This window comes from Equus quagga, chromosome 13, assembly GCF_021613505.1.
Source record: "Equus quagga isolate Etosha38 chromosome 13, UCLA_HA_Equagga_1.0, whole genome shotgun sequence".
NCBI lineage: Eukaryota > Metazoa > Chordata > Mammalia > Perissodactyla > Equidae > Equus > Equus quagga.
The window spans coordinates 89,793,712-89,817,894 of NC_060279.1; the positions used below are offsets into that span (position 1 = coordinate 89,793,712).

The window sequence follows — 24,183 nt, forward strand, 5'->3', positions numbered from 1 at the left end:
GGCATGGCCTCCTGCCTGAGGAAGGAGAGGCTGGGAACCGGGGGCCCCCCAGGTCCTGGAAGAGACTCACAGGCTGGGATATAAATTCCAGAATCAAGGAGTGGGGCAGGGCCAGCCCTACCCAGATCTCCTCCCCCAGGCCCGGTCCGCTCACAGGACGCCCCCTCCCCGCTCTTCCTGCCGGGTTTCCTCTCGCCTTTTCCTGTCCCCCACCCAGTGCCAGGAGCCGGGGCAGAGGCTGAACAGGAGCGGTGGGGTCAGGAACCAACCCAGGCCAGCGGAGCCAGGGCCCCCGGGTGCTGCGGGGACCCGAAGCAGGGTAAGACCCTGGGGCCCAGGAGTTCAGACCCCTCCTCCCTCAGACCCTTGAGTCAGTCCCCAGCTACCTCCCATCCCAGCACCCAGGAGTCCAGGCTCCCATCCCTCGCCTTCACCCCAACTCAGCAGTCTGAGCCCCAGCCCTTCCTCCCTGACTCAGGGGTCCAGGTCCCCCTCCACCCATCCCCACCACTCGGGGCCTCAGGAGTTGGGGCCTCGCTCACCCTCCTTTAGGGCCATGCTATCTGGTGAACGGAAGGAGGGCGGAAGCCCCCGCTTCGGGAAACTCCATCTCCCGGTGGGCCTGTGGATCAATTCCCCCAGGAAGCAGCTGGCCAAGCTGGGGCGGCGCTGGCCCAGCGCTGCCTCTGTCAAGTGAGTGCCCAACTCCTCGAGACCCCCACCTACCTCTCATCTGTCCTTGTTTATGACCCCGTCTTTGCACTGGGTAATGCCAGGGACCCTGAAAGGGTTGGCTCCTGTTCCTGATCTGAATGGGCAAGCAAGCTGGCGCACATTGCGGGGGGCGGGGAGGGGGCACACATTGGGCCACAGCGATATAAGGCCTGGTGGGGGAAGTGCTGGGACTGGTTAGGCCGGATGGACACAGGGATGGGGACATAGGAGCAGTGCTTTGATTTACCTTCCTTCCCTGCCTGCTCAACTCTTGAAACTTCCTTCTGTGGGACTTACCTTTATTTATTTATTTATTTTCTCTCTTTTTGCCTCTGCCTACCCCCCAACTCTTTACACCCCGTGTCTCTTGCTCTTCTGTGCGTCTCTGTCGCCCTCTCTCTCTAAATCTCTGTTGCCTTCTCTCTCTGGGTCTCTGTTTCTCCTTCTCTGGGTCTCTGTCTCCTCCATCTGGGTCTGTGCCCACCTCCCTCCTACTGTAACCCCCACCCCCGTCTCTGCGTGCCTTTCTGGGTCCCTCTCCCGCGCCTCTGCTCCCTGGCGGCCTCCCAGGTCTTCGTCTTCCGACACGGGGAGCCGCAGCAGCGAGCCGCTTCCCCCGCCGCCGCCGCCGCACGTGGAGCTGCGGCGAGTGGGCGCGGTCAAGGCGGCCGGGGGCGCCTCGGGGAGCCGCGCCAAGCGCATCTCCCAGCTCTTTCGAGGCTCCGGAACCGGGGCCACGGGGTCCGGCGGCGCGGGAGGCCCCGGGACTCCGGGGGGCGCGCAGCGCTGGGCCAGCGAGAAGAAGCTGCCGGAGCTGGCGGCGGGCGTGGCCCCCGAGCCCCCTCTGGCCGCCCGCGCCACAGCGCCCCCCGGGGTCCTCAAGATCTTCGGCGCGGGGCTGGCGTCGGGCGCTAACTACAAGAGCGTGCTGGCCACGGCGCGCTCCACGGCGCGCGAGCTGGTGGCCGAGGCGCTGGAGCGCTACGGGCTGGCCGGCAGCCCCGGCGGCGGCCCGGGCGAGAGCGGCTGCGTGGACGCCTTCGCGCTGTGCGACGCGCTGGGCCGGCCCGCGGCGGGCGGCGCAGGCAACGGCGAGTGGCGGGCGGAGCACCTGCGCGTGCTGGGCGACGCGGAGCGCCCGCTGCTGGTGCAGGAGCTGTGGCGGGCGCGGCCCGGCTGGGCGCGGCGTTTCGAGCTGCGCGGCCGCGAGGAGGCGCGTCGCCTGGAGCAGGAGGCCTTCGGGGCAGCGGACAGCGACGGTGAGCAGTCCTGGGGCACCTGGGGGCGGGGCCGGCGGCGAGGGGTCTGCGGGAGGGCTGGGCCGGGGCTTGGGGGCGGAGCCACGGTGGGGCGGGGCCGGCATGGGGGCTGGGCTGGGGCTGGGGCTGGGTGGGCAGGGCGGGGCCTGCGGGGCAGGTGGGACCAGAAGGCGGGCTGGAGGCGGGGCCCGCGAAGACTGGGCGGGACCTATAGGCCTTGGGTCAAGTGGTGGGCGGAGCTAGGGCAGGGTTGGGTCAGCCAGATGGGCTGGGCCAGAGGATGATGCCCTTGGGGTACGCGCAGAGCCGCTAGCCCGGGCCGATGATGCTGGGGCGGTGCCTGTGGAATAGAGTAGCCCAGAGCAAGAGGTGTTGGGTGGGGCAGATGCGTGCGGGCGCGGATCCCTGGGGCAAGAGACCTCCCAGAGCAGTGGGTTGAAGCGGTTAGTGAGGGGCAGGGCCTATGTGGATGGAACCTAGGAGGGGGAGAGCAGAGTTGGGCTGCTAGATCAGGACCTAAGAATGGCAGAGCCTCAGAGGGGCGGGCTTTGGAGCAGGTGCCACGGGCTGGGTTGGCTCCAACGTGTGAGCGGGGCTTGAGGGTGGCACATGGGAAATGAAGAGGCGTTTGCAGAGGCCAAGGAAAGTTGTGCTCATCTTTGGCTTGGTCTTTGAGAAGGCCCGGCCTGGATCAGGAGGTGGCGCCACTGGTGAAATAGCAAGTGCTGGGCAGAGCCTGGCAGGGGTGGTGCCTGGCTCACAGGGCTAGGGGCCTGCTCAGGGAGCCCTCGAACCACTTTTCTGTTTCAGAGTCTCCTTTTTGGAGATAGAATGGTGTAGCAGTTAAACTCACGGGCTTTGAACTCAGACTTGGATTCTGATTCGTTCTTAGCCAGTTAAACTCAGCAGATTCCTAGATGAAAATTCAATGAGATAATCCATATAAAAGATTTTAGCACAGGGCTTGGCACATTGCTTAATTAAGAATGGCAATTATAGCCATCATTATCTTTTTTTTTCAAAAGGCATTCATTGAGTGCCTACTGTGGGCCACACATTATTTAGGGACCTGGAGGAATATGTGGGGACATTGACAGGTGAAGTTCCCACCCTCCTAAATTTCCAGCCTAGTGAGAAACACATCAGTTCATTGGTTCAGCTCATTTCCACTAGGCACCTACTATGTGCCAGGGCTTTTCTGGGCCCAGACAAAGTCCAGAGTGCCCAGTGGGGCCATGCTCTGCTTCAACTTGGAAAGTCAGGGAAGGGTGTTCAGGTGGAGGTGGTTTATATTTCCCTGGGGGCAGGGTCTTCTCTGTTCACTGCAAAGTCCCTAGTGCCTAGAACTGTGCCGGGCACATAGTAGGTCCTCAAGAAATAGTATTTGAAAGAATGAATTAATTTCTGAGCTGAAAATGGCAAGACGGGTAGGAGTCACGCGGAAAGTGTGTTCCAGAACAGAGAACAGCATATGCAAAAACGTGCATGTGGGAAGCAGCCTCACCTCTCTGTAGTCAATTCTCGGTCTCTGTAATCTCCAGCTCTCTCAGTCTGTCTCTCTGTCTCTGACTCTTCCCGGTCTCGACCTCACCGCTCTCCATCTCTCTCCGCAGGCACGGGCGCCCCCTCGTGGCGGCCACAGAAGAACCGCTCCCGGGCGGCGTCCGGGGGGGCGGCGCTGGCCAGTCCTGGCCCCGGCTCCGGGTCAGGGCCCGCGGCTGGCTCCGGGGGCAAGGAGCGCTCGGAAAACCTGTCCCTGCGGCGTAGCGTGTCCGAGCTCAGCCTGCAGGGTCGGCGGCGGCGGCAGCAGGAGCGCAGGCAACAGGCCCTTAGCATGGCCCCAGGGGCAGCCGACGCCCAAATCGGACCTGCAGACCCCGGTGACTTCGATCAGTTGACTCAGTGCCTCATCCAGGCCCCCAGCAATCACCCCTACTTTCTGCTGCTCCAGGGCTACCAGGACGCCCAGGTGAGCGCAGCCTGTCCTAGCGGGAGAGCCCAATGCCCCATCCTTTGGTTGAAGGGCGACAAAACTACAACTCCCAGAATTCCTTGAGTCGCGGTGGTCTCAGGTATGCTGGAAGGCGTGGTCCCAGCAGGTTGCAGAGTGGGAGATAGCATTGTCAGAGACGAGAGAGGTGTTAGTGGAGGACAGATGCCTGAGAAAGATTCTATTAGAGGGACAAGTAGGGACTGGTTCCTTTCATTCAAAGCTGAGGGAAAGCACTGTCTTCGCGTCAAGAGATAGTGGGCGAGCCTATTGTAGAAAGGCGATCTCCTTGGAAGCATCTGTTTCTTGAGGCGGAGGTAATGGGAGAGTCTGTCTTCTAGGGGAGGGAGACAATTTGATTGGTGCCTGGGATCTCATTCTGGGTAAGCCTATATTTTCTGGAAAGGAGTCGACTAATCCCTTTTTTAAAAGTGATGGTTTACATTGGAACCATTTGACCCTTGTTGATGGGGGCAGGTGGTACTGATACTTCTATTTTACTTTTTGGGTGATAACTGGAGAACATGTTTGAGTGTTAGGGAGCAGAGAGGGAGAAAGCATTAGCAGTTGGGCGTCAGTGGGGAATTATTTCACCGATAGAAATGTAGTATATTATTGGAAAGACTTGTGTGCTTGGGGCAATCATCCTTACGGCTTTGTCCACCTTTGGGTAACAGTGGCACAGCCAAGCTTGATGGATACTGCTGGGATCAATGAGAAAGCCCAGTCTAGAAGGTGGGGCAGCTTACTGAACAGTTCCATTTTTGCCGTCAGAGCGGGACCCAATTGGGTCAGGTGCCTTGGCTGTGTATATGAGTGAGAGGTTAAGACTATTCAGAGAAGAGCTTGCATGGAATAATTCATTCCTCCTTGTTGGGGCAAGGGGTCAAGGCAAGTTCATGGTCAGAAAGGGTTTGCATATATTATAACAGCCCTTTCCTCCAGACAAGGTTGGAGAATAGTAGGGTCTAATTTGGGAAGGTGGTCAAATTGAGAGGATCTATTCTGGAAGAAAAGGAGAGTCTGTTATAGGAAGAGGAGGAAACACTGGAAACATCCGTTCTTTTGGGTGAGGTTCATGAGAAATTTCTTTGTAAGAAAGAGGCTTCATTGGAAGGATCCTTTCCTTGGGAACAGGAGTAAGAGGTGAATTTATTACAGAAAGGGATTTATTTGCACTTGTCTGTTCATGGGTGGCTGTAGCCGAGAGTTCATCGTACGTGCTGTGGAAGCGTGCCTTCTTGGGTTAAGGAACAGGAGAGCCCATTTCAGGAAAGGGTTCATGTATTTTGGACCACTCCATTCCTTCAGACAGGGATGGAAAATGAGAGATTCTACCTTCAGAAGGTGCTCAGGCTGGAAAGGTCCATTTTTTTTAGAGAAGCAGATGAGCAAATCCCTTGTAGGAAGGGGTCTCTCTGGAACCGTCCATCCACAGGGTAGAGATGATGGCAGAGTTCAGTGTAGGACGGGAATTTATGGATACCAGGATGACTGTTCTCTCAGACATGCATGGAGAACAGAGGGGTCTGTCTTAGGAAGGGAGTCACACTGAGCTCTTCTATTTTTATAGGATAGAGATGGGAGAGTCATTTTTAGGCAGGGGTCTTCTGGAATGCACTTCTTCATCTGGCGGATGAAATGAGACACTCCATTATAAGAAGAGTGTCTCCTTGAAAACTTCTATTTATAAGGTGGCATTACCAGAAGAGCCACTACATGGAGATCTCCTTGGAGATTTCCTTTTTTGGGATGGGAATATTGATGGAAGCGAGAGCATCTGTGGAATCTTCCATCATGGGAGTAGGGGTAATAGGTGAGTCCATTGTAGGATTATGTCTATTTAGAATTGAGTTCATTGGGGGCGGCCCCATGGCCGAGTGGTTAAGTCTGCGTGCTCAGCGGCCCAGGGTTTCACCAGTTCGAATCTGGGGCACCGACCTAGCACTGCTCATCAAGCCATGCTGAGGCAGCATCCCACACAGCAGAGCCAGAAGGACCTACAACTAGAATATACAACTATGTACTGGGGCGCTTTGGGGAGAACAAGAAGAAAAAAAGATTGGCAACAGATGATAGCTCAGGTGCCAAGCTTTGAAAGAAAAATAGAATGGGGTTCATCATGGAGTGGGGAAAAATGAGAGAGCCCATTGTAGAAAGGGGGTCTCCTTGGAAGTGTACATTCATGGGGCGGAGATAATGGAAGAAACTTTTGTTCAAAGGGGGAGTCTCTTTAAAGGTATCCATTCCCTGCTTTGGGAATATTGAGAGAAATTATGGGAGAGGGAAATGTTTTTGGAAGCCTCCATCATGGGGGTGGAACGATGGACAAGTAGGGGCAGGGGGGAAGGAAACGGGAGAGTTCCTGGGAGAAAAAAGGCTTCCTTGGGAAGGTCCTTGAGGGTGAGGGTAACAGGACAGTCCATTTTAGTAATGGGGGCGTGATGTCCTTGGAAGCACCCATTCTTTGGGCTGGATGTTACCGGAGAATCCACTGTAGGAAGGAATTGCTTTGAAAGAGTCCATTCAGAGGAGGTGAGAATATGGGAGAGCGCATTGGGGAAAGATCTCCCAAGAAGCATCCATTCTTTGAGGGAGGGAAATGGTAGAACCCATGTTTCCTTGTAAGAAAGGGGTTTCCTTGTAAGTATCCTGTCTTCAGGATGGGTGTTACAGGACAGTCCTTCAAGTGCCTTTGAAGAGTCCACTCATGCAGGTGGGGATAATTGATGAGTCCTTTGGGATCCCAGGAGATCTCCTTGGGAATGTTCATTCAAGGGAGGGGGTTCATGGGAAAGGCGATTGTGGGAAAGGGATCTCTTTGGAACCATCCATTCCACGTGGATTGGTGTCCTTCTTAGTGCTTCGCCACTTTCCCTCCAGGACTTCGTGGTGTACGTGATGACGCGGGAGCAGCACGTGTTTGGCCGGGGCGGGAACTCCTCGGCCCGCGGTGGATCACCGGCCCCGTACGTGGACACCTTTCTCAACGCCCCGGACATCCTGCCCCGTCACTGCACAGTGCGGGCGGGTCCTGAGCCCCCGGCCATGGTGCGCCCATCCCGGGGAGCCCCGGTCACGCACAACGGGTGCCTCCTGCTGCGGGAAGCCGAGCTGCACCCGGGTGACCTGCTGGGGCTGGGCGAGCACTTCTTGTTCATGTACAAGGACCCCCGCACCGGGAGCTCCGGGCCGGCGCGGCCGCCCTGGCTGCCCGCGCGCCCCGGGGCTGCGCCGCCGGGCCCCGGCTGGGCCTTCTCCTGCCGCCTGTGCGGCCGAGGCCTGCAGGAGCGCGGCGAGGCGCTGGCCGCCTACCTGGACGGCCGCGAGCCCGTGCTGCGCTTCCGGCCGCGCGAGGAAGAGGCGCTGCTGGGCGAGATCGTGCGCGCTGCGGCCGCGGGCGCCGGGGACCTGCCGCCGCTCGGGCCCGCCACGCTACTGGCGCTGTGCGTGCAGCATTCAGCCCGGGAGCTGGAGCTGGGCCACCTGCCGCGCCTGCTGGGCCGCCTGGCCCGTCTCATCAAAGAGGCTGTCTGGGTGAGCGCCCCCAAGCGCCGTCCAGCCCCAGCTGCGCCCCAGGTCCTTGCCCCAGCCTCCCTTCACCACCGTCCCACCGGTTTGTAGTTTGGCAGGAGGAAACTACCTCTCCCATGATTCCTCAGGAGGGGGCTTGGGCTATTAAGCAAGGAGCCCCACGGGATGCTGGGAGTTGTGGATTCCTCCGCAGTGTCTGAAAGAGAAGGCAGTACAGTACCTACCGTTCCTTGCGACAGTGGAACAAACCAATCGGGGGGGGGGGGGGGGGGGGGGAGAAGAGATCCCCTTGGAAGAGAAGTTGGGAGAGTCCATTGTGAGAGGTGAAGCGGGCAGCCCACTGGGTCTGAAGCTTGGAGGAGTAGTAGGGGAGACCCTTCTTGGAGGCAAGGGAGAACGAACCCATTAGACCTACAGTTGGAAGGGCTGGGGAGAAACCATTCGGGGAGGGGAGAGTTTCCATCCTCTTGAGCTTGGGCCTACTTAGAGAAAAGGTTTTCTTGGGGTAAGAAGGAAACTCCATTTGAGCAGAAGCCGACCTGAGGAAGATAGACCACTCTTAATCATGGGGGTGCATGTCTTAAAAGGTAAGAAGAGGAGAGGTCATTCCGAAGCTTGAGGGTTAGAGTCCATCTGAAAAGTGGGGAGAGTCTCTGTCAAAAAGGTCTTTCTAGAAAAACCAGGGTATTAACTGATAGGCCTCTCTCCCCAATCTCCCTCACCTTGATTTTGATCTTACTGTTCCACAGGAAAAGATTAAGGAAATTGGAGACCGTCAGCCAGAGAAGTAAGAGAAATTCTGGGGAGAAGGGTCTAGAGGGATGTAGAGGTCGGGATTTGCAGCCAGTCCTGTGTTTACTCCACGCATTTCTTAGTGCAAATTTCTGTTCTTCCTTGGGACTTGGCTTTTCCAGCTGTGAAATGGGGATTGGACTCAGTCACCAATTAGACCCAGATCTCAGGGTTTGCACACTATCGTGGGTGTTGGGCAAGGATCACAAAACATCCTTCCTCCTTCTCCAGCCACCCTGAGGGAGTCCCAGAGGTGCCCTTGACCCCCGAGGCCGTGTCCGTGGAGCTGCGGCCACTCATGCTGTGGATGGCCAACACTACGGAGCTGCTGAGCTTTGTGCAGGAGAAGGTGATGGAGATGGAGAAGGAGGCCGACCAGGAGGGTGAGCTCTGACCCAGGCCCAGGCCTGTCCAAGCCCCCTGCCGTCCTCTGCACCTGGGGACCTGGGCTCCTGCCTGCCAGCCTCTGGTTCTCCCTCTCACCCCCAGGCCTGTCCTCAGACCCACAGCTCTGCAATGACTTGGAATTATGTGACGAGGCCATGGCCCTCCTGGATGAGGTCATCATGTGTACCTTCCAGCAGTCTGTCTACTACCTCACCAAGGTTGGCCTTGACCCTTGCTTCCTGTTTGAGAGAACATCACTTCCTGTTTGGACTATATCACATCGCTCTGATGTCACTTTCTATTTGACCTCGCAAGATTTCCTGGTCCTGTGACATCACTTCCCATTTCACCCTGGCACTCTGCTATTCTGACACCACTTCCTGTTTGAGCTTACATCCCTTCCGGCCTTTCTGGCTTCTCTTCCTGTCTTGGCAACTGTCTCCTCTCACAGGCTGGTCTCACTACCTGGTTATATCACCATTTTCACTTTCTCAAGCTGCCTTTTTCTAAATCTACTCTTCAGTCACTGAAAGTCTGATAGAGCTATATAGATATAGATAGATGAAATAGTGTTGGCACTGTCATTTAAACTAAAGGTCCTCTTTAATCGGTCCTCACTTCCTGTGTCTCACTCCTGACCTCACTCCTTTTTTTTGGTAAGGAAGATTTGCCCTGAGCTAACATCTGTTGCCAGTCTTCCTCTATTTTGTATGTGGGATGCTGCCACAGCATGGCTTGATGAGCAGTGTGTAGATCCACGCCTGGGATCCGAACCTGTGAACCCCAGGCCCACCAAAGCAAAGTGCACAAACTTAACTAGTATGCCACCAGGCAAGCCCTGACCTCACTTCTTATAGTTCTGAATTCACTCCCTTTTCTGAACCAGAGACCTTTTCTCCCTGGAGTGCTCATCTTGCACTTTCTGCCCGGTTCCCCACCACCACTCTTGACTTGAATATTGCTGCTTGGAGTTCTCAGGGTTCCTGGCTTATGGCGGGCCTGATTCCCCAGCTGTAAAATGCAAGGGGATCTCGTGGGACAGATAGCATCTAAGTCTCAAGCAGCCTTGATTTATGAAGCCCTTTCCTCCAAGGCTTCACTTCCTGTACATCCCCGCCAAGTGTGGTTTTGTTTCTTCTTTGGCTCTGACCTCATTTCCTGTCCTTGGCCTGATCTTACTTTCCACTGGCTAACTGCCACCCCACTCCCACTTCCTGATTCTCCATTCTTTTCCTTTCCTCCGGGAATTCTGGATAAATAATTCTTTGACTGAAGAGGGCCTCTTTGTTCAGTATCCTTTGTCCTCCTTGAGGTGTCTGCTGAGAACTACAAGTCCCATAAGACACCAAGGTGGTCTTAAAATACCCAAGAAACTTCTAGAAACCCTTTCTTAAGACTTGAGGTGTCCCAGGCCTGATGAATACTAGAAACCCATCTGGAAAGTAGAGATTTGCTCATGGAGACCCTTAGGGTGTCGAAGGTGGAATGGACTACAATTCCCAGAAGCCTTTGGTGGAGCGCCCTAGTATCTTCATGCTCTACCACACCCTGAAGCTTCCAGGGAGTTGTAGTCTGATCACTTGTTTGCATCTCTGTGTCTCCTCAGACTCTGTATTCAACGCTGCCTGCTCTCCTGGATAGTAACCCTTTCACAGGTGGGGCCGAGCTGCCAGGGCCCGGCGCGGAGCTGGAGGCCATGCCTCTGGGGTTGAGACCTACCCTGGGCGTGTTCCAGGCAGCCCTGGAACTCACCAGCCAGTGCGAGCTGCACCCAGACCTCGTGTCTCAGACTTTTGGCTACTTGTTCTTCTTCTCCAATGCGTCCCTTCTCAACTCGCTGATGGAACGAGGTAAGGGTCAGACTGAGAAGGGGCAGGGAGGCAGAGACAGGAGCCACTGAGACCCACGTCAAGTCAGGTCTCACCTCTGGGGACTCTGGAGAGCTCGCAAGCTCCCGATCCCAAGCTGAAGGATAGGAAGGATCTGGGAGGCAGGAGGACAGGGTCCACACACCCATCGCCCTTCATATCCTCACCCCCCAGGTCAAGGCCGACCTTTCTATCAGTGGTCCCGAGCTGTCCAAATCCGGACCAACCTGGACCTTGTCTTGGACTGGCTACAGGGGGCTGGGCTGGGCGACATTGCCACTGAGTTCTTCCGGAAACTCTCCATGGCTGTGAACCTGCTCTGCGTGCCCCGCACCTCCCTGCTCAAGGTGACTCCTGACCCCTGACCTCAGACTCCCCAGCCCCACTCAACCATCTTCTGGATTCAGCTCACCTGGGGATCTCCCCTCGGACTCCATGTTATCCCATCCCAGCCCACACACCACTGCTCATGCATTGGCAGCTAGAAGGAAGCCAGCGACAACAGTGTCCAAAGTGGGCTGCATCTGAATCCCAGTGGGCCTTATTAATAGTTTCCAGGGCCCCCTCCCTTGGACATGCTGATTCAGGAAGTTTGGTATGAGACCAAGGAACGCGATGATTAAAACACTCATTGAACATAAACTGCATTTCAGAAACTCTGCTTGGCATTTCTAGCTGAATGCTGACTAAGCCCCATGAAGTAGGTTATCAATAACAGGGTTTTTTGTTTTTGTTTTTGTTTTTTTTGTTTTTGGAGAAGGAAACTGAGAATCAGGTAGGTCACTTGCCTTCGTTTATTTATTTTTATTTATCAAACTTGTACAGAGCGTTGAATAAGCACCAGGCACTGTTCTAAGTACTTTTGAAGCTTGCCATATCGAATCCTCATAACAACTCTAGTAGGTAGCTCCTATTCTCCCCCAATTTACAGATGGGGAAACTGAGGCCCAATGACTTGCAGAAGGTAATAAATCACCAAGCTGGGATTTTTGAACCCAGGCAATCTGGGTCCAGTCTCTGGGTTTAACCACGCTGATGATGCTGACGCCAGCTAAGTTAGCTGTAGAAATTTTCACGCAGATGCAAACAGCAGCCACAGTAGAATGATGAATCCCATGTGCACATCAGCAGCTTCCAGAATATAAACGAGTGATAAACTAATGGCCAGTTTTGTTTCTTCTCTGCCCCTGCCTACTCCCATATCCTCATTTATTCTGAAGCAAATCACATTTTTTTAAAGCTGAGAGCACGCCCTTCCCAACACGCACTTCACTGACAACCAGGCCCAGGAGACACCGTCCAGGCACACCACTGTCTACCCAGTTCATTCCCCCCCTTTTATGGAGGCCCTCCCATTCGGGATTTTTCAGCTGCCCCAAAGTGACTGTAGACTTCTCACCTCGTCTTCCCATCAGGCTTCATGGAGCAGCCTACGAACGGAGCACCCCACGCTGACCCCGGCTCAACTCCACCATCTGCTCAGCCACTACCAGCTGGGTCCTGGCCGCGGGCCACCACCTGCCTGGGACCCTCCCCCTGCAGAGCGAGATGCTGTGGACACGGGTGAGGAGAAATGAGGACACAAGCATTGGGGCTCTCAGCTTTCTTCTGCCCTCAGGACCTAGGAATCCATATCCCCAGCCCCTTCCTCCTTCTGACCCAGCAGTCTGGACCCCTAGCACTCTCCTCCCCCAGGACCTAAGTGCTGGACCCTAACCCCTTTTTCCCCCAGGATATAGGAGCTCAAGTCCCCAGCTCTCTTTTTTTCCCAGGGGTTCAGCTCCCCAGCCTCATCCCCCTACAAACTACCCACCCTGACCTAGGAGTCCGGATCCCAGGCTCCTCCACTCTAGGGAATCCATAAAACTAAGTTCCTAGACCCTCCTTCCTCGCGGACCCAAGAACTCAACTACGTCGCCCGTTTCCCAGGCAACAGTGGCCTCTCCTAGTCTCAACTACAACTCTCAGGATGCTTGGGGACTCCAGGAGTCACGTTTGAGTGGACCCTGCTCCAGGAGTTGCTGGGGATTGAAGTTTTTCCTTCCTTTGGGCGTGACGCAGCCTCGGCTCTCCCCGACTCTCTGCCGCTTCACGCCCGTTTTCAGAATTTAACGCCGTCTTCTTCGGTCTCACAGGGGACATCTTCGAAAGCTTCTCCTCTCACCCTCCCCTCATCCTGCCTTTGGGCAGCTCGCGTCTGCGCCTCACGGGTCCAGTGACGGACGATGCTCTGCACCGTGAACTGCGCAGGCTCCGCCGCCTCCTCTGGGATCTTGAGCAGCAGGAACTGCCGGCCAATCACCGCCACGGGCCTCCCGTGGCCACGCCTCCTTGAAGACCAATAGCAAACGAGCGCGCGAACCTTGAAAATTCCTCGGCTTCTATTCCCTGGAGCCCGCCTGCGCGCAGAGCTTTCTGGGAGTTGTAGTTTTCCCCGCATGGAATGCTGGGAGTTTGAGTTTTCGGGTAGTGGAGGATGGGACGGTGGGAAGATGGGTTTGGGATTTGAGCGCCAGGAGCAATAAAGGTATCTGTGGTATTGGCAACGCCTCGCTTGTTAAGATTCGAGAGCGCTAGTGATGATGATTTTCTGCGGAATATAGCACTGGGGCCCTTGATGGGAGCGTTGGGCTCCTGCCGAGTCCGAGGGGGTATTTATAGCTACGGTCGCAGCTTGCCCTCTTGCATGTAATTCGACCCCGAAGCACTGGGGCCTCCCACGCATCTGAGGACAGAGGTCCAAGCTTGTTCTGCCAAATATCAGGCCCTCAGTCCTGCCAGTGGGAACCAGCCATTTCTCCCTTCGACCCCAAAAGCCCATACTCCAGCCCCCTCCTCCCTCAGAACCAGGAGTCCGGGACTCCAGTTTGAACTTTTCACTCCCCTGAATCCGACTCCTGCTGCTGCGTCAGGGAAAAAGCGACAGGTGGCACCTGCCTGCAGGGCCGGGACGCGACCACCTGCCCCTGCTGCTCACCCGGCGCCCCTCTCCCGGCACCTGCTTCTGTCAGTCTGCCCGCCGCTGCCCCGCCCGACCCCGTAGTCCCAGGACGCGGAGGAGGAGCAAGCCAGGGAACCCCGACGTGCGCCCCGCCCCGGGGCCTCCCAGCCCGCGCTTCCGCCCCTTCTCAGGGTCCCGGGGGGGGCTCCCGGCACGCCCCCGAAAGGGGGGTCTGAGGCGGTCCCAGGCTGGTGGGCGGGGCCTGTGGCCTCCAGCCTAAACCGTGGGACACAACCCGCTGCAGAGTACAGCTGCGCCGAGCCCACCTGGTGAGAAGCCCCTGGGATGGGGAGCGGAGGGTGGGGGGGTGGGGGGCCGGGAGGAGGGTGCACCGGCCTTAACTCTTCTGTCACCTCTCTGGTCCCAGTCCCTTCCCCACAGACCGTGGTGGCTGACACCTACGCACTGCCCCTTCTTAAACGCAGGTGGCAGAGACCCTTCCATTCCCCAGGGACCTGTCAGGTCTTTTCCCCTCTTGATCAAGGATGTCGGATTCTAGTCCCCTCAGAGGATTGAGTTCCACCCTTTCACCCCCTTCTCCTTCCTTTCCTTTCATAGACCCAAGGTTCGGGCCCCCAATGCCCTTTTTCTTAGGACCCAGGAGTCCCAGACCCCAGGCCCTTCCTCCCCAGCTCCAGGAGTCTGGGCCCTCAGCTCCTCCTCCCTCAGACCCAGGAGTCTGGGCCCCCAGCCCTCTCCTCCCCCAAGATCCAGAAGTTACGGCCCAAGGCCTCTCCTATCCCTAGGTCCCTTAGGCCCTTCCCTTGCTGCACTCATATGCAGGGGCAGCCTCCTGACCTCCAGTCTGACGCTGCCTCCTGTGGGGGCCCTGCCCTCCCCCCCAGTCCAGGTCCCCATCCCAGCCTTGGCAATGACCCTGGCGGCCTCCTCCCAGCGCTCCCAAATCATTCGCTCCAAGTTCCGATCTGGTGAGAGGCTTCTCTCTGTGCGTGCAGGGGAGGGGTGCCCGGGGTCCTGGGAATTCTCTAACTCTGCGACTGTGCACGGCGGGGTGAGGTGGGAGGGGGCGGTGGGACCCACAAGGCATGCGTTTTCTGTGCAGAAGGTCACTTGCACGTAAAGGAGGCCCTAGCAAAGGGGTCGAGTTGTGGTGGACTAATGAGCGTGCAAATGGCTAGAACACTGCTCATGTGAACAGTGGGGAGTGGGCGGCTAGGGGTGGGTGTGCAGAGGGTCAGCTACTACAAAAGAAGAGGGGCTTAAATTGACACGTGTGCAAAGCAGAGGGGTGCACAGAGTGGGGACTTCAGCGTGACCAGTGTGGAAGCGTGGAAGTGTGCGTGAAGAGACAGTGAGCTCTCAAGCCTTGAAAGTGTCAAAGATTGTATTTTAGGTCCCAGTTCAGGCGGAAAGCGTGCAAATGGGTGGAACTGGAGGTCAATTCCTTAGACGGCAAAGGGTACTTGAGTGTGTATAGGAGTGTGTTTACATGGTTGGGGGTGCAAAGACACCAGTAACCAAAGAGCAAGGAGTGTGCAAAAGAGCGTGCAAAGAGCAGAAATGTGCAAAGAGAGATCCTTGCTCCAAAACTGGGGACGGAATCCTGAATGCAAATAAGTGTGTTAATGTGGCTGGGTGGGAGCCAAGACAGAGTCAGCCGAGGATGAAGTGTCAGAGACTTCAAGTGCACAAAGGTGGCGTATGTGCCAACCGAAAGCCCAGGGAAATGCATGTTTAAAGGTAGATGTGCAGAGGGGCTGACTGTGGGGGGCCCCAGAGGTGTCACAGAAGGGAGCATGTGTGTGCAAAGTGGGGTGAATTGGTAAAGGGAGGCAAAGCACAAACGGACAGGGCTGCCAAGATGGCGATTGTGCCGAGGGTGGGGTGGGCACATGCTGGTGAAGGGGGCAGGTGGATCTGGGGGCAGGGCTGCCTCGTGCCTGCAGGCTGGCTGGCTCCTAGCCCCAGAACTCTGGTCCTTGGCACTGTGCTGGCAGGGAGCAGGCAGGAGGCCCGGGAAAGGGAGCAGGCTGCCTGCCCGCCCGCCTGCACTGGGTGTGTAAGGGGGTGGGCGCGCGTGTCCTGCCAACTGCAGCTCGCCCTTCGTCTGCCAGGCCAGGCTCCTGGACGCTCCCTTCCCACCTTTCTCCTCCCATCTCCCTCCTCCCTCCACAGTCCTCCAGCTTCGGATCCACAGACGGTATCAGGACCCAAGTAAGTATGGGCCCTGAAAGGGATGGGATGGTGGCCCCACTTCCCTGGGGCACGCTGGTGGGCAGCCACCAGATATCCTGCACTGGTTCCTGAGCCTCTGTCCCTATGCCCCAGGATCCACTGAAATCCCATCCTGTCCTTTGCCGAGGACCCAGGAGTACAGGTCCCCGGCCACCCCACCCCGAGGAGCCCTGCATCCTGCTGTTCGGCTTTTCCCACTCCAATGAAATCCATGAATCCAGATCCTGCTTCTTTAGAGAAGACAGGCGTCCCAGACGCCTTGGCACACATAGGAATCTCAGGCTGTAGTTTCAGATTCTCTCTCACCAAGAACCAGGAGTGCTGGCCCCACTCCTCTCCAGCCAAACCCCAGAAATCTCTGATCCTCAGCTGCCACACGGCTTGGTGACTGAGGACGATTCTTGCCTTTGTTGAGAATGCACATGCTGGGTCCCTAGCACCTCTGCCCTTAGATCCAGGAGTCTGGGCACCCAGCTCCCACCACTTGGGTTTTACTTCCTGGGCCTGCCCTCCCGCGCCCAGGGGCTGAGGCCTCCAGGACCCTCCTTCCCACACAGCCTTGTTCCTCCCTGCCTGGCCTGCTGCCGGCAGGCCTCTCAGGCTCCTTCACTGCTTCTCCAGTCTCAGATCCAGATCCGTGGATCTCAGCCTCAGGCCCAGCTCTGGCTCCGGCCCCAGCCTTGCCCTTGGGTCCTGCTCCTTCCCTCTTCAGCCCTGGGGTCCTGCTCCCTGAGCCAGAATACTGCCCTTGGAGGTCCCTGAAGAAGGTGAGTCTGGACCAGTGTGAGGGGAAGTCCCCCCGAGAATCTAGCTTTGGTCTTCCTTGCTGCTGCCTTTTTTTGCTACTCTCTGGTGGTGCTAAGCTGAACCTATACTTTGCATGGAGCTCTGGGGCAGGAAGAAAGTGGGAACGGAGCTGGAGCATATGACATCATACCTGCTTTTTCAGGAGTCTCCCAAGATCTCCCAACAATGGAGGGAGCCCAAGCCAGAGGGGAACTTGACACACCACCAGTACATGCCCCCAGAGCCAAGACAAGGGTCCAGGACAGACCCTCAGACCGAAAGGTCAGCCCTAGGTCCTCCTGGGTCACCTCTGTGGGAAGGGACAAACTCACTGCAGCCACCTCCTAGGTATGACCTCCATTTTTGTTCTTCCAGTAGTCCAAGCCCCCAGCATCCTCCTCCATCAAACTCAGAGTCCAAGATCAGGGGAGTCCAGTCCGGAACTCCCTCCTCCCTCAGGACTCAAGAGTCCAGGCCCCCAGCCCCTCTTCCTTCAGTTCCCAAGAGTCCTGGCCTCAAACCCAAGAGTCGGAGCCCCGAGTTCCTCTTCTCCCATGCACAAGAACTAGCCTCTTATCGTTGCGCCCTCGGAGATCTGCAATCCTGGGTCCTCACTTTCCTGCATCTTCAGGAGCCCCCGTCTTTGAGGAACCCGGAATGCCTTTTCTCTCTCTGCCCCTTCTAACCTCTGTTTCCCCCTCGTGACTATCACCAGGATGAAGCCCACTCCCGTCACTGCCTCCCCACCAGGAATCCCCAGCCCCTCGCCCCCTCCACACAAGATGGAACTTCAGACCCTTAAACTGGAGGAGCTGACGGTGAGTGTGGGGACGAACTTCCCGAGCTGGCCCTCTCCCTCGATGGGGACCGGGAGCCCGGGGTCCCCAGTCCTTCCTCTCTCGGTTTCCAAAGGTCCAGTCCCGGCTCCCGCCTACGCCCCGGAGCCCGCCCAGCACGGTCTCTCCCCGCCCTCCACCCCAGGTCTCGGAGCTCCGGCAGCAGCTGCGCCTGCGGGGCCTCCCGGTGTCCGGGACCAAGTCGATGCTCCTGGAGCGCATGCGCGGCGACGCCACGCCCCGTGAGCGGCCGAAGCCGCGGCGCGAGGACAGTCCCGCGGGGGCTCGCTGGCCGCGTCTCAGGCCTAAGACGCAGGGAGCCGCCCGGCGGCCGGGTTCGGTGAGGGCGGGGCTATGCGCGCCTGAGCCAATGAGGAGAAGACAAAGCGGGACGGGGCGGGAAGTCGAAAAGATAATAGCCAATGAAGTGCGGGGGCGTGGTTAAGAGCAAAGAGGGAGGATCTTAAGGGAAGAGGAACCAATGAAAGAATGGGGGCGGGGGCCGAAGGGCGGTGTGGAGGAGCAAAGGGCGGGGCCGCGGCCAGGGGGTGGAGCCACAAATTACGAGTGGGTGGGGTTGCGCCCAGTGGGCGTGGCTTATAGGAACTAGTGCCTTTCTTGGTTCTAGTTGAAGCCAAGCTCAGCTTCTCACCAGCCGCCTCTTCCACGTGCCGCGGAAACCCTTGTGACAGCTCCGGCTCCGGCTCCAGCTCTGACCCCTTCCTCAGCACCAGCATTGGTGGCTCTGACTCTGGAGGAGGAGCTTCAGGAAGCGATCCGCAGGGCGCAGGTGAGAGGGAGAGGGCTAGAGGTCTCTGGTCAGGATCTGAGCCCGGAGTCTCAGGGTCACGCTGCTTCTGCCTGTCCACAGTTGCTTCCGAACCGGGGCATCGATGACATCCTGGAGGGCCAGGTGGAGCCTAATGGTAAGAGCCGAATTTCTAGATTTGGGGGAGAAGGGGGCTGAGGTTCTGGACTCCTGGGTCCTAGGGAGGCGTGGGCTGGGGACCTAGACTCCTGGATATGAGGAATAGGGGGCTGGGGTCCGGATTCCTGACACTCCATTTCTTCCCCGGCAGACCCGCTGCCCCCCATTCCTCTGGACTTCCCCGGCTCCTTTGACGTGCTGTCCCCCTCCCCGGACTCTGAAGGCCTCTCATCTGTCTTCTCTTCCTCGCTCCCGTCTCCCACGAGCTCCCCATCCCCCTCTCCGAGGGGCCCCACAGACTCCTTGGACTGGCTGGAGGCTCTGAGTGGGGGTCCCCCGCTGGGCAATGGCCCCCCAGCTCCCAGCATCTTCTCTGCTGACTTATCTTACCCCAGTGGCACCCGGCTGTGGGACCTGCTGGAGGATCCATGCTGATGGATTCTGGGGTTTCCAGGGATTGAGACCTGGTGGGGATGGGGAGGTCACAGAGACAGACTCTCTGAGGGAGGGGTTGGAACAACCAGCAGAGCCCCTCCCACCACAGACAAACACAACTTTCTTCCCCACCTGGCCCTGGCACTGCTGCTGATGTGCCAACCACCTTGCTCCGCCTGCCTAATCTCCATGTGATCCCCTCCATGGTTGTGTGGTTGGGGCCGGGGAGGTTTCATTTGCTGCTGGTCAGGGTAAACAAGTTGCTTGCTACTTCCTGCAGAGACCTCATGGATGTCTTTGTTCCCACCTTCTTCCCCCCTATCCCCCTGACTAGATGGCTGCCTGTTGCCGGGGAGTCTGGAAGGTGGTCTGTGCTTTCTAGATGCAGGAGAGGGGCAGGGAAGAGCAGAGAGGAGAAGAGGGAGCCAGACCCTGGCTTCTGGTTGGCGATGAGAAAGTCAGAAGCGTTGTGTCTGAGGTCAGAATCTCTTGGAAGCAGAGCCTGAGACGAGATTCACATGCCTGTGATTTATGAAAGAAATGCTTCCAGGAGGAACCGAAAAGGAGTGGATGAAAAAAGACAGTGAAGGGGACGAAGACCAGCAAGAGGGTGACTTCAGATGAAGTCCCAAACTCAGCCTGATCCCCCGGGGAGCTCTGGAGGACAAATTAAGTTGCAGAGTCTTTCCCACCTCGAGACAAAGGGAACTGGGCCTTTGAGGCAAAGGGAGATCCCTGTTTGGGTTTATTATCGCTGAATTCCAACCACCCCAAAGCTTAGAGTCTTAAAATAATAACTGTCTGTGATCACTCACAATTCCATGGGTTGGCTGGGCTCAGGGAGGCAGTTGTTGGGCAACATATGATGTCAGCCAGGGCTGTGGTCATCTTAGGGCCCAACCAGGCTGCAACATCCAAGATGGCGCCCTCAGCCGTGTCTGGTGCCTTGGCAAGATGGCTATTAGGCTGGACCCAACTGGGCTGTGGGACATCTGGACTTCTCTCATTCTCTGTGTAGCCTCAGTGTTCTCCCTGTCCATGTAGTCTCTCCAACGGGGTAGCTGAACTCCTTACATGGTAGCTCAGGGCTCCCCAAAACAAGCATTCCTAGGGGAGGAAGCAGAAGCCGCCAGTCTCTTAAAGACTAAGCTTGGAACTCGCAGTGTCACTTCCACCACATTCGATTGGTTAATGCAAGTCAGGCCATCCCAGGCTGAATAGGGGAGGGACCACACAAATGTGTGAATATCAGGGGCGTGGTTACTGGGGGCTGTATTTAGAGACTTGCTACTACACCCCTCTCAGCAGTCGTGGGCTGTGGGTCCCGAGAAGGGGGCAGGACATAAACTCCCAGGCACCTGAAGCCCAAGGGTAGTTCTGGGGAGAAGGGCACAGGGTAAGCCATTAGCAGCAAAGCGTTTGAAAATGTAGGTATTATTATTCAGATATGGTGAGACCAACAGATCAGGAGATGATTGTCATTGAAAAGATAGTTTGTTATTCTCACAGATCCCAAAAGAAGGGGATGCGCCAAGCCATGCAGGGCCACATGGGGAAACACCACAGTAGCCAGGATGCAGAAGGAGAGAGGGGACCATGGGCAAGAGTCTCTATGGTAGTTTCCTCTGGAAGGAACAGACGAGGCAAGGTAAGCAGGCTTAGGATTGTTTAGTTTGACTAATGTCAGCAGGCTCTGGGGTGTAGGGGCTGTCCATCGTTGTCTGGAACCTGGCCCTGGAGTGGTTCGGCAGAACCATGGTGGCCTGGAGTATAAGAGCTCCGGAAAGGAAGTGGTTGGGGGTCTGGGCTCTGGGTCGGCTGCCTTGCCTAGGAGAGATCCACTCACAGGTAAGCCCTTCATTATCTCTAGGAATTGGCTAGCCTGGGGAGGGACAGTCCCTCCAATGTCAACAAGGCCCCAGCTGTCAAGGCACCAGAAATATGGAAAATAAAAAGGCATGATTAATGCACCAGGCACACGGTAGCTGGGAGCTGGGTGCACAGAGCTGGAAAGAGAAACCTGAAGGAACCTGGGCGGGCCACCAACAGTGTCTGCCACAGTTGGAAAAGGACACCAGACCAGTTACGGGCAACAGGACCTAGAGCCAGTGACTTTCCCTCATCTTGCTGTCAGTTTCCTCATCTGTACCTACAGCCCAGGGTGGATGAGGGTGTTCACTGAGACTGTCCATGAACTGGACCTGGCATGTGACGTGTGCTAATAAACACTTATCATCGTTTTTAGCTGCTGATCGTCAGTTCTAGTGCCTCAACGTGTGAAAACTCTAGTAGTTGCTAGAGATCTATGATAAAAAGGGAATGGAATGCATGCTCATTTCCATGAGGCAAAGGCAGCTGGGTCTTGCAGGACCTTTCATGTTTGGCTGAAAACATGTGGGAAATGGGTGCAGTCAGCCCTGGAAAGATCAGGAAGGGGTGTGACAGGGTTCCCTCTGTCTCCATTTCCCTTGAGACCCTTCTATGCCTGTATCTTCATCTCTGCCTGACTGTGTCCTCGTCATTCTCTGTCCTTATCTCTCCTCTGTCCAGAGGAGGGTGGCCTTGGGCTGAGAGCCTGCAGGGCCTGTGGGCAGCCCCAAAGAGAGTCAGGGGTGGATGCAGCTAAGGAATTCTCCAGAAGGTGGATATTTGAAAGACAGGCACACACTTGGGTGGAGTGTGCAGGTTGGAACGCAGAGCCTGAAGGAAGGGCTTGGGTCCACACTCTCTGTGGCCTATCACTTAGCCTTTCTCTAGACATTTCAGTTGCTCCCTCCTGCCCCTGAGGAGAGGGCTGGGCCACCTCCAAGGGGGCAGGGAAACCCGAGGGCTGGACCTATGGGGACGCCCAGGAAGGATGAGGTCAGACGGGATCCCCCATGGCACCATCTGACACCCCATGATCTCAACTGAAGCAGGAAAAAGACCAAGAATACATTTGCCAAGTTACCAAAATTACCAATTTATCTTATAGACATATTCCTTAGAAGGATGCATTCGTATTCATTGGGTAGACTGGAGAAGAGTATATTTTGTTTGCTTTTCTCCTCCCCCTCCCCATCCTCTTCCTCTTCTCTCTCTCCTCCGCCATTTCTTTCTCTCTCCCTCCCTCCCTGTCTCTCTCTCCCCCTCCTTTCTCTATGTTACCACAAATCTAGTCTGCTGCTTCCAATCTCTGACTTCTATTCTGCATTTTACCTCCACCTTATTTTTCCCCTGGCTCCTCCAGGGGTGACCACTCCCCAGCTCCCAACTCCACCAACTACCCCTCGATCATCATCGTCGTCATTGAACAGAGCCCCCTGCTGGCCTGTGGAAGAATTCCGCTGGAAACACTCAGGAGTGGTTGGACGCAGAGGCAGTTACTACGATGGTTGAGAATCTCGCCAATGGGGCCAGATCGAGCTGGGTGGACTTATCTCTCCATCACAATCTGTGTGGCCTAGGGCAAGTCATTTAACCTCTCTGAGCCTCAGTTTCTTCATCTATATAATAGTACTTTCTTCTTGGGATTGGTGTGAGGAATAAACGAGTTAACCTGTATAAAGTGTTTGGAACAATGCCTGGCATATAGTGAGCGCTCATAAAGTGTCAGCAGTTGTTACTGACCCACACGATTGACTTGACGTCCATTCCTCTGCCGAATGGCTGTGCCCACCCACTTGACCACCCTCTGTGCATGCAGTTGCTTTGTCCTTGGTGTTGTCCAGCTTCCTCATTTTCAGTCTGTCAGGCTGTTACCTCTTCTTTCCCTCAAGTCTTGTTTATTCCTCCTGGTGGATGATGGGGACTCCTCGACCCAGGCAGCCTGGCGGTGAGGACTCCAGAGCCAGGGCAGGGAGCAGGCAGGTGGCTGAAAAGGAAGGAAAAGAGAGAAATGGGGGTCGTGAGCCTTCATTCCCTAGAGGACAGGCCACTCTCCTCCCCTTTGGCCAGAGAAACCAACTTTGGTGCCAAACCTGAGTTCAGACTTTGAGCCCAGCCTCTTCCTAGTTGGGGACCTCAGACAAGTCCCTTCTCCTGTCTACCTAATAGTAGACTTTGATCCTACATATTTCCCCAAGAGAAACGAAAACGTATGTCTACACAAAGGCTTGTACACACATGCTGATAACAGCATTATTCATTATAGCGCCAAACTGGAAATAACCCAAATGCCCATCAAATGTGAATGGATAATGCCATGGCAGGGAACACCTGCACAGCGGAATACTACTCAGCAATGAAAAGGCAGCGAATGACTGATACATGCAAGAACATGGATGAATCTCAGAAACATGATGCTAAGTGAAAGAAGTCAAATACAAAAGACTAAACATGGAATGATTCTTTATGGAAAGTTCTAGAAAAGGCAAAGCTAAAGTGATAAAAAGCAGATCAGTGGTTGCCTAGGGCTGGGAGTTGGGAGATTACAACGGAGCACAGAAAAAACTCTTCTATATTTTGAGGGTGGTGTTGGTCACGCAACCATAAAATTGCCAGAAATCACATTGGAGACTTACGTGGGCGAGTCTTTTTTAAGAGCTTTATTGAGATGTAATTCACATACCATACATTGCACCCATTTAAAGTGTGCAATTCAGTGCTTTGAGTGTATTTACAGAGTTGTGCATCCAGCACCACAATCAATATTAGGTTTTTATCACCACAGAAAAGAAGCCCCATACCCATTAGCAGTCACTGCCCGTTTCCTCCCAAACCTCTCCCCCTAGGCAACCACTAATCTGCTTTCTTTCTCTATGGATTGGCCTATTCTGGACGTTTCATGTAAATGGAATTTCATGTGGTCCATTGTGTCTGGCTTCTCCCACTGAGCATAAAGTTTCCAAGGTCCACCCATGTTTGAACACACATCAATACTTCACTCCCTTTTATGGCTAAATAATATGCCATTGTGTGGGTAGACCACATTTGGTTTATCCTTTTATCACTTGATGGACATTTGGGTTGTTTCCCCTTTTTGTCTATTATGAATAATGCTCCTATAAAATGGGTGAGTATTATTGCATGTAAATTGCATTTCAATAAAGCTGGGAAATAAAGACCAGGTAGAACTACACTGTTTTGTTTGGAGACCCTTCCAGAGATGGTGAAAGGCTAAAGAAAGGTAGAAATATGCCAACAAAAGGAGACAACACCACCTTCAGTGGGGAGAGACGCTTTCTGGGTGTTTCTGGATCCTGACAGCATCCCAGGTGTGAGTCAAAGCTTAACTCGACAGTCTCGGGATGCTCAAACCCTGCAGGTAAGAAAGGACTGGCACTTGAATAATTCCTGGCACATGACCTCTAAGCCCTTGACACATCCTGCCTGATTAAGAGGGTCTTGGTTTACCTGGGAGATACTCTGTGTTAACAATGTGGTTGATGGTGGGGCCTTGGGCCATAAGGTATCAGCTTGACCTCTGGAGGGGCTGAAGAATGAGCAGCTAAGGACTGTCATGTGGACATCCCTACA

At 55.7% G+C, this 24,183-nt stretch overlaps 2 protein-coding genes across 5 annotated transcripts; both read left to right on the plus strand.

The window, feature by feature from the left end:
* Positions 1-212: 212 nt before the first annotated feature.
* On the plus strand, positions 213-13,090 carry RASIP1 (Ras interacting protein 1). 2 transcript variants are annotated; one of them, XM_046684008.1, is made up of 12 exons: positions 213-319; positions 553-693; positions 1,285-1,973; positions 3,587-3,942; positions 6,847-7,500; positions 8,247-8,284; positions 8,521-8,672; positions 8,779-8,894; positions 10,283-10,526; positions 10,719-10,891; positions 11,960-12,107; positions 12,680-13,090. In XM_046684008.1, exons 2-12 carry the CDS (start codon positions 557-559, stop codon positions 12,877-12,879), a joined length of 2,907 nt encoding a protein of 968 aa, XP_046539964.1. In that variant the 5' UTR covers positions 213-319; positions 553-556; the 3' UTR covers positions 12,880-13,090. The 2 variants fall into 2 exon arrangements, with proteins under 2 accessions (XP_046539964.1, XP_046539966.1); XM_046684010.1 differs by having other exon boundaries at positions 8,791-8,894.
* Positions 13,091-13,630: 540 nt separating this feature from the next.
* Positions 13,631-21,248, plus strand: MAMSTR (MEF2 activating motif and SAP domain containing transcriptional regulator). Of its 3 annotated transcripts, XM_046682825.1 has the most exons (11): positions 13,631-13,814; positions 14,391-14,474; positions 15,621-15,720; positions 15,835-15,883; positions 16,363-16,508; positions 16,691-16,809; positions 17,243-17,345; positions 17,509-17,703; positions 17,992-18,153; positions 18,235-18,289; positions 18,443-21,248. In XM_046682825.1, the coding sequence occupies exons 6-11, from the start codon at positions 16,760-16,762 to the stop codon at positions 18,724-18,726; spliced, it is 849 nt and encodes a 282-aa protein (XP_046538781.1). In that variant the 5' UTR covers positions 13,631-13,814; positions 14,391-14,474; positions 15,621-15,720; positions 15,835-15,883; positions 16,363-16,508; positions 16,691-16,759; the 3' UTR covers positions 18,727-21,248. The 3 variants fall into 3 exon arrangements, with proteins under 3 accessions (XP_046538781.1, XP_046538779.1, XP_046538780.1); XM_046682823.1 differs by lacking the exon at positions 15,835-15,883 and having other exon boundaries at positions 15,682-15,720; positions 18,443-21,246; XM_046682824.1 differs by lacking the exons at positions 15,621-15,720; positions 15,835-15,883 and having other exon boundaries at positions 18,443-21,247.
* The last annotated feature ends 2,935 nt before the right edge of the window (positions 21,249-24,183 follow it).